General features: G+C 40.6%; 1 protein-coding gene across 1 annotated transcript in view; it reads right to left on the bottom strand.

Annotated features, from left to right (window-relative positions):
- ift122 (intraflagellar transport 122 homolog (Chlamydomonas)) overlaps nt 1-13,697 on the bottom strand; it is a 26,126-nt gene continuing 12,429 nt past the window's right edge. Inside the window, exons 17-29 of the mRNA XM_044113273.1 lie at nt 13,057-13,218; nt 11,396-11,562; nt 10,691-10,862; nt 9,001-9,103; nt 4,693-4,833; nt 4,504-4,601; nt 3,488-3,588; nt 1,777-1,942; nt 1,589-1,706; nt 1,369-1,497; nt 750-826; nt 458-622; nt 1-119 (exon numbers count right to left, since the gene is read on the bottom strand). Of these exons, the coding sequence (XP_043969208.1) occupies nt 33-119; nt 458-622; nt 750-826; nt 1,369-1,497; nt 1,589-1,706; nt 1,777-1,942; nt 3,488-3,588; nt 4,504-4,601; nt 4,693-4,833; nt 9,001-9,103; nt 10,691-10,862; nt 11,396-11,562; nt 13,057-13,218 (1,686 nt within the window). The 3' untranslated portion in view covers nt 1-32. The remainder of the gene's footprint in view (nt 120-457; nt 623-749; nt 827-1,368; nt 1,498-1,588; nt 1,707-1,776; nt 1,943-3,487; nt 3,589-4,503; nt 4,602-4,692; nt 4,834-9,000; nt 9,104-10,690; nt 10,863-11,395; nt 11,563-13,056; nt 13,219-13,697) is intronic.

Here is a 13,697-nt window from a genome sequence, read left to right on the forward strand (position 1 = left end):
TGAAATGTTTGATAAATTTAATATAGTGTTGATCAGTTGGGTTCATCGATGGGTCGGCGGCAGTAAGGACAGCAGTTGTGCTGCAGCAAAAGGATCTCATAGTCTTCACTGTGAAACATCTGCAAGAAAACACAGTAAGAAAACATTAGAAAACAAGAAAGAAGCAGCAGCAGATCAACCATCAATCTAGAGATTGAAATCAGACAATTATGGTGATCCACAAGTCAACTACAAAAACCTAATTTTTTTCTCTCTGTTTATTATATTGATCAAAATGAAGAAGTCACACCATTTTCAGAGTTTTCTCTGGTTCATGTTTCGGTCATGATAATTAAAACAATTGCAATTGGTCAAACTCCGGATGGTCCAGTCAGATCTCAACTAAATTGAAAATCTGTTTCAGCCAGTTTAAACCATTTTAGCAAGAGCTGCCGCACTGGGTATGTAAATGCAGTACCTTGAAGCAGCTGGGGCACATGGTGATGCTCACATCCGGCAGCAAGGAGCGGAAGTATTCCCAATTGAGCGGCTTGGGCCAGCGTTTGATCAGGACATCCCTTCTGCTCATGGAGCGCAGCACCGAACGACTCACCTTGACGGGGACAAAGGTGGAGCCCCCTTGCTGTTCGGACACACGGATGAACACAAACACATCCTCTTACGGCCTCCGTCTTTTCACTGTCTCCAGCTGGCTCACCCAGCTGGCAGAATATTAATCAGCTCATCTATTTTGTCCTTTCTTCTCTTACCTCGAAGCTCATTTTGGCTGAAAACGGATCGTCGTCTGTATGATCCAACCCGTCGTCTATCCTCAAAGCCTCCAGGTCTGCTTGGCATCAATGAAGAGCAAATAACCTTTTACGTTTTTACAAATGTTTTCCACAATGATACCTGCAAAACAGGAAAGCTCCAGATAAACTGACATCTGAGAGCGAGTTCTGGGAGACAATGTGTTTAAGTTGTGCCTGTCAGTCACTTCACGGCCTTGGAGGAACACAACACACCTCGGTGCCCTTGAGAGTCTGCTGGCTAATGCAGGTTAATCCCCACAGCAGGGCTGTGGCTATGGCTCTTCGAGAGTTAGTGTCATTAAGATGAGACGGGAGAGCCTCACTAACCCTATTAGCGCGAGGACTAAGATGACTTAGTTCTGACAGCTTACCCACAAGCACAAAATCAAGGCCAGTGCAGACTAAACAGCTTCTAAGGACCGTCACAAGACAGAGGAGAGCCACGTGCTTCAATTAGAGGAGGTGTGCTGTTTGTAAGGGCAGCTGCAGAGTGAGCACTTAATAATTCATATACAGCAAGTGAACAATCTGTCACTTTGTGTGCAGATATGATAATAAGCTGAAGATGAAAGGATACCACCGCTGCCCACGTCGGGGCCTCGTGCTTTGCAATCTTCTGTGTGAGGAACCTCCAGGTCGATGAGGGACAGAGCTTCTTCATCACTGATTCCCTCCCCGAGGTAGAACTGCACCAGAGGCAGCACCTCTGTGTCAAACAACATGTGCAAAACAATGAAAAACAACGAAACAATAAATCTCACATTAGTGTTAACACATTGCATGCTTGAATCACTGACCGTATGACGAAGCGGAGTAGATGAAAGGCTGCCTGCAGTTGATGCACATGCTGCCCTGGCTATTCAGAAGCGGGTTGTTGGTGGAGCACCGGTAGCACATCATGTCCTCAATAAAGTCCTGCATGAAGCATGAAAACTTTACCCAACAGGTAACAGGACAGGGATTTTAATTGAACTCTTCAACATACCTCACTGTCGTGGAAGGGCTTGGAGTGGATTGTGAGGCTGCCCAGCTCTACGGACTCCAGTAAGCGTGAGGGAATGTGAAGCTCCTGCAGCTTCTCGTAGGAATACCTGGCCAATTTATACGCTCCCAGTTTGCAACTCTCCTTGGCCAGAGCAAACAAGGTGTTGCTAACAGTCAGGTTAAGGCTTTTGTGCCACAACATGTAAGGATACACTGATCAGAGAGATGTCTGATAACCAATTTTGTGAAGATCTGATAAGCTGGCAGCAATTCTAACTGACTGGCTGTAAATAGAAACAAATATTTAACATTTTAAGCAAAATAAATAAATGAATGATTTCTTAAGAGATGATTAGGTAGCAGAGCATCACCAGTAACTCAAAAATACAGTAAAATATTTACAAGAGGAACTTGTAAAAGAGAAAAACAGCAAATCTCATCTACGCGTTTACAATACAAGCGCATCTTTTTGTTTTGCTTCATTGGCACACTTCAAAATGCAGGTCATTAATGTTACTCTAAGGGGGATTTAAGGAGCCTTTCTGTGAATATCATGATTAATATTAGGAACAAAGACAATGCCATATGGTGCATGAAGGAGAGTTTTCCACAGCTCTGCACTTTAAATTTCAATATTTGAAATCATCAACAGCATGATTAAAATCTTTTAAAAACCTTTAATTACATCACTCTGTGTGTAATGAATTTATCTTAGGTTTACTTTTTTAAATTAAATTATGGCAATAAATAAAGTTTTTAATGATTGAGAGGCACCAGATTGGAAAAAGATCTTTGATCTCCCAATCATTGGTCATGGTCGGTCAAATGTAAAAATCTGCCAAATCTGGTGACTAGTTCATTTCTTGGTGCATCAGATCCTTAAAGTAGTAGCAAAAAATAAATAAATGAATTACATCACCCACATTTGGCAGAGAGTCTGAACAGAACTGCTAACGATTAGTAATTATATAAAAACAGATTGTGGAGAGCAGCTCTGTGAGTGCAAAGCACAGGTCAATCAGCTGCAGAGGCAACAGCTCTATATCGGGACACTATTCCTCTCCAGCTCCTCCTACACACCCAGCTCTGCTACTCCTGATAAACACACGTCCTTCTATTGTGTAAAGTGTTTAGTTCAGGGGGATTGGGGGGGGGGGTTATTTGCAACACTGTGTCAAACAGCTCACACAACGTCAAACACCTTCCCGCTAAGTTCATAAATCTCACTTCAAAGTTGTCAGAGCAGTTCAGTTCAGCCACAGAGGATCCCAGCTGCTGGGGTGGATTTCCTCTTCCAAGGCCCTGCTTTCCTTCCTCATACCAGCTCCTCGATGGGTTGCTCTGTGCGCTTTTTAGTGGGGTGAAATCTGTTTGTTCAAATTAAAACTTATTGTTCATTGAGTTTATGAACAGGGAAGTGTGCACAGAGTTCAGTAATCAAACCACTTGTTTAGAAAACCAACTATGTGCTTCTTGCTGGCATCGCCTCCTCCCCATCATCACGGCTTTTCTTTCCCTCAGCAGCAGAGCGGTCTCTGCTGTGGCGCCAACACTTCCGTTCTCTCCCAACTTTTATCTCTTTTCCTCTGCTTTGTCATTGCTGCTGCCAGCCAGTGTTGATTTTGGAGCAATTTGTTGTAGGAAAGAGGTAAAGTCCGCCCTACTGCAACATCTGGGTGGGTTAAATCTACTTTCATTGAGAAAAAGGATACACTTTAGAAATCCCTGGAAGTACACCCTTGGTGAGGTTGTTCAGCAGGAACCTGCAGAGGCTAAAGATTGTCTCTGGCATGTGGGAACTAAAAGGTTCATCCTAAAGATAGAAAAAAATATTTATAATGACAGATAAAGGTGGTATGGATTAAAAATAACCTAAATATCTGATAACCATTTTAAAAGCTCCATTTCTTTTACTCCCACTCTTATTTCTATAATCTTTCAACCTGGCCTAAAGCAGCCTAACCCGCTGCTGCGTCTTATCCGTCCTCGGAGTGCTCTGGAAGGCAAAGATGAATTTTCTAAAGCCGTCACTAAAAGCATTTCATCCCCAAGAGTTGATAACTTTAAATCTATAGCGCCTGTCTGGGAGAGTTAGCGTGATAAATAGAGGTTTTCCTGCTCTGGTCTGGATCACAGAGATGCCTCTGTTGTTGCGAGGGTGTGACCATAGCAGAGAGACAGAACGAAGGAGCTGAAACAACAAACTGAGCACACTGACACAGGCCAGGTCACACACACATACACACAAAACGCTTATAAGCAGAAACTGTGTTGTCTTGAGGCATATAAGGGCTGGGAGGCAGGAGAAGGCCACTCAGGAGGTTGTCATGTTGTTCCATAAAGGAGCTTTTTACCTTAGCGACAGAGGTCAGGGGGTTTTAAATGTCCAATAATGGGTGGGATATTTCCCTTTAGTGAACTGTAACCTCAACTTAATGCCTTTTATTTTCTCTTTTGTTCGCTTTGCCTGCCACTCTCTGTGCTTATCTTAATTTCCATTTAAAGCTGAATCATTCTGTGGATTGACATAATCTCGCAAAGCCAGACCCATTCTCTGTGTGTGTGAAATCGTAAGTCACGTAGAAGTGAACAAAAATAGGCCTCTAACCACATTGTAGGTACTATTTCTGGGGCTAAGCAGTTTAAATTTGACAGCTACTCACTTGGGTCCTAGTCAGTGTGTCTCTGAGTTAAGCAGAATTAAAAAGTTAAAGTTCTAGTGTCTCACCGTGTAACGTTGAATGGAGCTATAGACGTAATAAAGCTCAGCAAGATGCTGAAAGCTCTCAAACTTCTCCAGCATTTCCTTCTTCTGTTCTTTGCTCTCTGGTTGAGATAAACAAAATCGTAAGAAGGTGAAACTTCATGGCAAAAAAAAAGGGAGGGGGTTTAAGACTTCATCGTTTATGTTCCTCACCTCGGGCAATGTCCAAACACTGCATAGACAGCATCCAGTAATAGTAGCCTGCGTCGTTGAACCTGTTCTCCACCACTGCATTGTGGGTAAGCTGCTCCAGGACTTTTACTGCTTCATTCTGACGCCCGGCCTTGTGAAATGCTGACAAGTAGGAAAAGATCAACAGTCAGTTGCTCCTGTGAGTCTTCAAAAGCCAATTTAATGAAGCAACACTTCATACAGTTGAGTTCAAGAGACACCATGTGACGTTATTTACTGGTCTTCCAAGCAACCATTTCACACATCAGGAAAGCAATAATAGGAAAGGGTTTATGTTCTTCCTCATTAATGCTTGGCAGAGTTACATATAACTGTTACAGTTAAGTGACATTACAACCACAAATGTCAATGTTTTCCATTAGGATGTGATGTGATTTTTTGTTATTTTTGTTGTGATTTGTTATACAAATTTAAAGTATGGCACCTAATCTTTCATGCATTTGTGCTTCAGCCCTGGAGATCCACCTTTCACCTCCATCACAGATCCATTTCTTCTAACTAACAATGTTTTCTGACTTCTCTGCAAAACTAGCTCTGGATATACAGCGTCTTATGAGAAGCCATTTTCAAGTCATACCACACATTCTCAGTTGGATTTAATTCTTGACTATGACGAGATCAGTCAAACAAATGGATGTGTTTTGGGGTTTTTTCTAATCTCTTGTATTGCAGTTTTGGCTGTATGTTTTGGTTCTGTGTCCTACTGGACATTGGACCTCCACCTCAGTCTTTTTAAAGCCTCTAACAGACGGATATTACTGTATTTAAAATCCCTCTCTTTATAATCTCAGACAGCTTCCCCGTTGCAATTTTTTTTAAAAAGCCTTCAACAGCATGATGCTGCTACCACCATATTTTACAGAGGGGTTGGTATATTCAGGATGCTGAGCTGTTCCCTACCATACGTGATGTTTTGCATGTAGAGGTAAAAGGTTTTGGTCCCATGCCATCATGTGAAGCAGAAACCCAATAGTTGCCATATCAACAGATTCTCCCAACTGAGCTATGGCTCTCTGCTGATGCTCCAAAGTTAGTGAGCTTCTTCTCTCCTTCTCTTATGCTCTTCCTGTGTCTTTATGTAAACCCTTTTCAGATTTTTATTTGTGAAAGCATTTTTCCTTTCTGAAAAAAAAAAGTGCAATACTCTGTTGGTCTATTATTGCATAAGGTCCCAATAAAATACAGCTAATTCGGTAGTTTTAATGTGACAAATAAATGTTATGATGTACGAGGCACTGTGAATAAATGTCAAACGTGATGTATTTACCAGATAATAGATAAAGTGTTTATAATGCGATTCTCATTTTGTACATGTAAGGACTAGCTACAGATCAGTCCAGTTATGAAGGCGGTTCTTAAAATATTGCTGAACACCAAAGCACTTCTACTTTTAGGTCCAAATAAACATGAGATTAGTCTCTGTGTTCCTTTCACTGGGTAATTAGAAGCAGCTTTTAGGAGTCAACCTCAACAGTGACCCTGCCCCCACAGAGCACTGCAAGGGTCAAAATGCATTATTGGCAAACATATATTAGAAGGCCTAACTGGATAGAAATCACATTCAGCTGCTTTTGGTTACTGTTAGCGACAACAAACTCCAACCCCCACCTAACAGAAACACCAAACACAAACTGACAAGTCTGCAGACTGTGCTCCATATTTTCTAATTTGAGCTCGCTTTTGAAGACAAACACAAATGCATGTTATCTTAAATGTTACATTATTATACATCTTTTATATTATTATTATATATCTTACATGTTATATTATTATATAGTCAGCAAATATATATATATAAAAAAAAAAAAAAAAAAAAATTCCCTTCTCACCCACCGCGGGTGGTGATTCTTCTTCCTCTTAGCTCGGGTCCTCTACCAGAGGCCTGGGAGCTTGAGGGTTCTGCGCAGTATCTTGGCTGTGCCTAGGACTGCACATTTCTGGACTGAGATGTCTGATGTTGTTCCTGGGATCTGTTGTAGCCACTGTTCCAGTTTGGGGGTGACTGCCCCGAGGGTCCCGATGACCACAGGCACCACTGTGGTCTTCACCTTCCAGGCCCTCTCCAGTTCCTCCCTTAGGCCCTGGTATTTCTCTAGTTTTTCATGCTCCTTTTTCCTGATGTTGCAGTCACTTGGTATTGCCACATCCACCACAACGGCTTTCCTCTGTTGTTTATCCACCACGACTATGTCTGGTTGGTTCGCCCTCACCATTTTGTCTGTCTGGATCTGGAAGTCCCACAGGATCTTAGCTCGGTCATTCTCCACTACCTTCGGGGGTGTTTCCCACTTTGTTCTTGGGGGTTCCAGTCCATATTCTGCACAGATGTTTCTGTACACTATGCCTGCCATAATGTATGATATATATATATATATATATATATATATATATATATATATATATATTAACACTTAACAGAACCATTTATTTGTCCACAAAGATAAATAATATCTTTGCTGTATAATCTGAGGACAAAGGGGTAGAGCATCTAGCTGCATCGGGATGTAATACAGATAAAATCTACTGTTAAACAAACCTGAACAGAAACTCATGACCACCAGATAATGGGGTTAACTTTCCACTCTCGTTTGCATGCTGATTCCAGCCACTTCAGAAAATGTATTTAAAAATATAATACAATAAGCTATATGAAAAGCTTTCCAAGTATTTTTTTCTCCTGCTACCTTAACTCTGAGATTTCCAAAAGGTTGCAAAAAATTTCATCATCATGCTGGCAGAAAGAGGTTGAAAGCTCAAAAAGATGAAAACCTATTTTGTTATTTTATTAACTTCTTACATCTGTGGGCTTCCGGTGTCTTGTTTTCAAACGCCTTTTTGGTAGAACAAACAGCTAAACTCGAATCTCCTTCTCTCAGTATTGACATCCACACAGAAAAGTGTTGTTGTCGGTGCAACCTGGTAGCTCTTACATTATCTGCAACCATAGATTTGATTGCTGTTAATTATGTATTTGTATGTATTTAGTTTAAGTACTGTATTTGTTTTCTTAAAATAATCCACAGTGTCTTCACAATATTCATTGATAAATGTTATGATGCATTTTATGTGTTTCCCTAATATCCTGCACCCATTTCTTGGTCCATCTCTACAAAATCCTTCAAAGTAAAGTTTTGGGGAACTGCATTTTTTGAAGCACTCAAGCAAATATCCTTTAATATCATCATCTCCTTAGCCTGCTTTGCTGTTGTCCAGCATCCTAAACATCTTTTTTAAAAATCATTTGGATTGGGGCTCTTATTTGGGGCATTTTTGAGCTTTAGAAACCCATCTCTACTGCTCTAAAATGACAGCATCGTTTCCCATTCAAAGAATTAGAAATGATGACTCTTAATAAGCGCAGGAATTTCTAACAGCATCCAAATAAGAAAAGTCTTTTTCTGTGTAGGAAAATAGCTCATTAGATAATTTGGCTCAAGACTCAAGAAAGGCATCATGACAAGACCAGACGATCTTGAGCATATTAATTCATTCAACTATTCAAAAATGGAAATAAAAAACACACAAACCGTTTTATTTTGTGTGCTGTTACTGTGGAGGCAATAACCGCTCATTATTTCATTTTGGAACTCAATTGTTATCCATAAAATGCCACAAAAAACAACAACTAAAGCACTTTAGCACTTTAAGCCATGATAACCATTTCTGAGATTGTCACAGACAAACACCAGTGCACCGAGTATGAGACTAGCCAGAAAATGAGACATCACAATCACTGGTAACACAATACTGCCTCAACAGCTCCCTAAAATGCACACAATTACCTAGACGGCTGCCTATAAGCAAGCCCAAACACAATCAGTCATAAATCCCACATAGAGACGAGCAGAAGAAGATTATGTAGGAGAGGAAATATGCCTGCTGAGATTATAATTATAAATCTATGAGCTGATTATGACTATGGTTAGAGTTGGTAATCATCATCAGAGCCGCTTGTAGCACTGGTGATTAGAGGCAAGCATGCGTGTCACTCACTGAACAGGCAGCCGAGCTCTGTCCTGCTCTGCTCTGGCAAAGAGGATCATGTTTTACAGGGGATATGGAAAATCTTGAGGAAGTTGTGAAAAAAAAAACAAGTCTGTGTCCAAACCCAGCAGGTTTTATCACTTCCATATGTAGACCAACTTAAAGTATGCTCTTTATGTTCACAGAAACCTATTCCTGGAGGCATGGGTTTTTAAGAAGACGGTAAAACATGCATCGTATTCCAGAAACAAATCGACTCAGTAAAGGTGAGGCTGGAGCTCTGACCTTTCTGTGCCTCCTCGAAGCGATCGTTTTCAGCCAACCACTGGGCGTAAGGCACAAAGACGTCATATTTGAACTGTGGGTGCTTCTCCACCAGCGAGAAGGCCTGGATGATGGACAGTTGAGAGGACAAAGGAAACATTACAGTTAATAGAGCATCCGTGTTCAGTTAGTTGGTACAAGATGGAAAACATGGTTAAATGGCCTGGGGCAGGTAAAGGCCCAGCTGCAACTCATTAGGGAAAAACAAGTTACTGTACATTTTTTATAAAAAATACACCTAACCTCAAGTCAAAACATTTCTACAACATTATTAATTAAGTGAAAACATAGAGGAATGTACAAGCAAAGCCGGCTTCACACTCAGTTACAACTACAACCGCATCGCTGTTAGAATGACAGAAAATAAAGAGTTGCTGTGGGGCCCAGTGAGCAAAAATTTGTCTTACAAAGTGACTAATTAAGCTCGATGTCCTGTGGCATAATGAGAGCCAAGAAACACACAACACTCACACCGAAGAGTGTGAGCGAAAAGTTTTGAGTGCGGTCTCAAAGTCATTTAAAAATACTTTGCTTGAGAGAAAAATGGCATCCATATGATGTAACAAAGTTTGTGTTGTGGTCTGGCTCCCTTGTTGCCCACCTCCCTCGGAGAAGCACATAAAACCAAAGTGTTCCCTAAACCTCCGACACCCTCCTCATGTTTTCACCTTTCTCGCTGTCTGAGGATTAAGAAATACTCCAAGAGCCATGCCTTTGAGATTTGATGTTCTGCTTTTGGCTCTAGTGATTCCAAATGCAAATCATCCATATGCATCTCTGCCCTGCCTTTAATTTGATTACAGACTGCAGATGGATTAAAGAAATGCAGTAATTTCTTTTCCTACGAGCTGCATGATCTGCTGTGACGCAGGAGCGTGATTGAAAGTTGAGTAGAGTTTCAAGCTGATGCAGCATATTGTTTTGAACTTCTCACAGGCTCATCATAATGTGGGCATGGATTCAGGGAAATCAGCATCTTGATGATCGGCTCTGGAGGGTCTGTGGTTTCATTTGTCAGTAAATGAGGAAATCAGGCAGATATGTCTTCTTGTTTGCATTCAGCCATGGTTACTCTGTTATTCTGACAAACTATTTGTTGGACTTCCCTGCCAAACTAAACAAACCATAAAATACAGTTTACTCTGTGTCTCATGAAGCACTTTATTAACAACAGTTTTATGTTACTGTATTGCGGGGGGTTCATAAACATTTTTCCTGCCAAATATGCTATATTTTTCAGACTTGAATGTGTATAGTTCTCAGCTCATTTTCATTTCTATTTTCAAATAATAAGTTAAGTCAAAATACAAAAAAATACAATGTAAAAAACACAAGTAGAACCTATGAGAAGATGTATATACAGCATGTATGTATGGATGAATTAGACCAAGAAAAAACAACTGAATGATTATGATAACATGTGCATCATACGTTCAAAGTAAAGCACACTTATTTTTTTCATTTCTGAGCAACATAGTTTTTTTTAATTCACACATTTACTATGTATGTGATGAGAAAGGGAATAAACCTGGAAAAAAAATCAATTTCTCTATTCTTTACCCCAGTAAATAATTCAATCAAACTGACAACTCTCTCAAGACTTTTCTATATACGGTGAGTCATCCTGATGAGCTGAATTAATGTCTCAGACCTCTTCCCAGTGTCTCGTCTCCACGTGCAGCTGCACCAAAGCCTTCAAGTCTCCCATCTTGGAATAAGTCTCTGAGGCATAGCCATGGTGTCTCAGCCTCTTAAAGTGCATCGCACATTTCGCCAGCGGTTCACGCTCAGCCTTGTCTAGCTTACGGGCGATGTCGATCAGCCTACACGAGAAGAGGGGAACAGTTACACAGATAGGGTGAGTGCAAGTAAACCATCAGCTTGCCGCCTGCTGCGTCATGCTCATGACCCCGGAACGAATTTTAATCAGTCAGGGTCCGAACCTGAATCTGATTCAGGTTAAAGAGCTCTGACTGTGCTGAGCCCCTCTGATCCACCTGTAGCACCGTAGGAGGATCGCAACACGTGCACAGCGTGTCAGATGGAGGCAGCAGGATGGCTGAATCAGCCACCACTTGTCTATTTGTCTACACAGAGAAGCGAGTGTAACTTAACAGAGACGTGGTTGTCATTTCTTTCCTCCAGGATGCTGAATACTTGCGATGCTTTGAATTTTGGAAATATGAGCAGGGTATTTTTTTGTAAGTATGAAGTACTAATGTCTAACTCTTAGCAGCTACAATAAAAATAGGTATTTTTTTTCCTACAAAAAACAAATAAACAACTAAATATGTGTGTACTGATAACATAAAGATATGTCACGGGAAAAATATCTCCTAAAGTGAAAGGCACTTACATGTCTGCCCAGCCGTGTTCTCCAATAATATCTATAGCTTTCGCGTGTTCTCCTGCCGACAGGTACATTTCAGCTGCAGCTCGTGGCTCCTTGCTGCATTTAGCCCAATCTGCCTGCTTCGTTATTAGTAACTTTGAGCTCTGTGGGTCTGTAGCACCAACAAACTCCTGCAAAGAGAGAATTCAAATTACTTACGTAACATGGAACTGCTGAGTTACCCATTATGATCATTGCTAAATATTGTAAAAACTGTTAAACATATTCAATTAGCTTCCTTAAAATGAATCGTGTCCTGAAAAAAATAAAATAAATATATCAGTAGTACTGATCAGAAAAAGCAATGTGAACTAATCTACATAAATAATTTTTTTGTGTTTTGTTTTTTAATAATGACAACAGAAGGCAGTGGCAGCATCATGCTATGGGGATGCTACTCATCAGCAAGGGGCCGGAAGGCTGGTAAACGTTATTGGAACAGAGCATGTAACTAAATATAAGCGATGCTGGTTGAAAACTTGTTATATGCTGCAAAATGTTTGAGACTGAGGTAAACACTCAACTTCCAGCAGAGGCTACACAGGACTACAATGAAATTAAATTTAAAATTTAAATTCAAACATGCTTTATCTGTTTTTATTTTTATCTTAGATCAGTCTAGTCAATGTCCAGACTGGCAAAGTACTCTGTGAAGAAGAGTGGTGGTTCTATGAAGTTTTAACTCATGGAAGGAATTATATATAACAGACTTATCAAATTTTAATTTGTAAAGAAAACTTTCCCTCCAATTCACAATTATCCAGTGATTTGTGTTGGTTTATCATTTTAAATTCCAGTAAACTACATTAACTTTGAAGATATAAAATACCAAAAAAAAACAACACGGTTCATTGGGCATAATTCTACAAACAGTTTCTATTCACCTAAGCCAGACTGGATCTTATTTCCATAGGAAAATAATGTCACTTTCAGTATCTCAATAGTAATCTTTAGAGAGAGCAAAAAACCCTGCTCAGACTAAACCATCTAAACCATTCAAGCTGTAAAGGTCTGAGGAAGGAGGAAGAGAATCGGACAAACATCAGGCAGCTCCTCGGTCTTTCCCTCCGGTGTCCTTCCTACCTAAAACAAACAGGCTGCGTGGCCAGATGGCCACACAGACACAAAAATATACAGCTGCCACATCGCACAGATACAATCTGAGACACACATGCATGCAGAAATGTACATGAATAAGTTATAGCTGTGTCATCTTCCTCAGAAGTAAAATGTAATACCTACGTTAAAAAACACTGCCATAGGAGCATCAAAAACATTGTATATACATTTATATGTAGTTTGAATCATAACTATTCAGGAGAGCCATCCTTGTGTTGTCCCAGAGTATTTGTGTAAAAATGTGGCATCTGTGCAATGATCTGATGATGTATGATGTAATTCCGGTGATGTATGAGGAGATGAAAGACAGACGGCTAAAGGGGCCTGTCTGAACACGGCACAGGGCCCCAACTTGGCATTTTTCCACATAATAAAGAAAAGCCACATGTTCTCAACTCATACAGCTTGCAGTACCTCACAGGGTTTTTTTTTTGTTTTGTTTGTATTTGTAAAAAGCTGAGTTGCACGCAATTTGCTGTGACTTTGTCAGTAAACGCTTCAATCACCTTGGCGTACTCGAACATGCGCAGGTCGGTGTACATGCTCAGAGCTTTGGATTCATGGCCGGCGCGTTTGTAGAGCTTAGCGGCCTCGCGGAATTTCCCCTGGAAGGCATAGACGTCTGCCAGGAAGAGCTCGTTGTCGTTCTCGCCCCGCTTCTTCCTCTCCTACAAATCAGTCAACATTAACTGTGCGTGGACAAATAGTCAACTGCATGTACACACATCTGCACAACAACAGCTAGAAATACAGAAATATTCACATCCTTCCATTTTTTTTTCACAGATGCAAGCTAGCATTAATCCAGCTGCTAAATAAAGGCCTTAGAATCTTGTTAGACAACATAAACGAACAAACACCATCATTAAGATCAAGGAAGCACAGCAGGAATAAAGTGAAGAAGCTTAAAGCAGGCTTTGAACGTCTCATAAGCTGTGTAGGGAACACAGCAAAACATCTGGCGGAGGATGTTCATGAGAGTAAATTGTAACTTTTAGCCCTGCATGCAAATGATTAGCACTGCATGTATCATGGAAAAACTGCACAGCACATCACTCCAAACGACCCACTCTCACAATTAAATATGGTGGTAAATTTGGTGACACAGCCCATCATGCTTTGGGCTGTTTTTCTTCAAAAGGGACAT

The sequence above is a fragment of the Gambusia affinis genome, linkage group LG01, assembly GCF_019740435.1.
Source record: "Gambusia affinis linkage group LG01, SWU_Gaff_1.0, whole genome shotgun sequence".
In the NCBI taxonomy this organism is placed as follows: Eukaryota; Metazoa; Chordata; class Actinopteri; order Cyprinodontiformes; family Poeciliidae; genus Gambusia; species Gambusia affinis.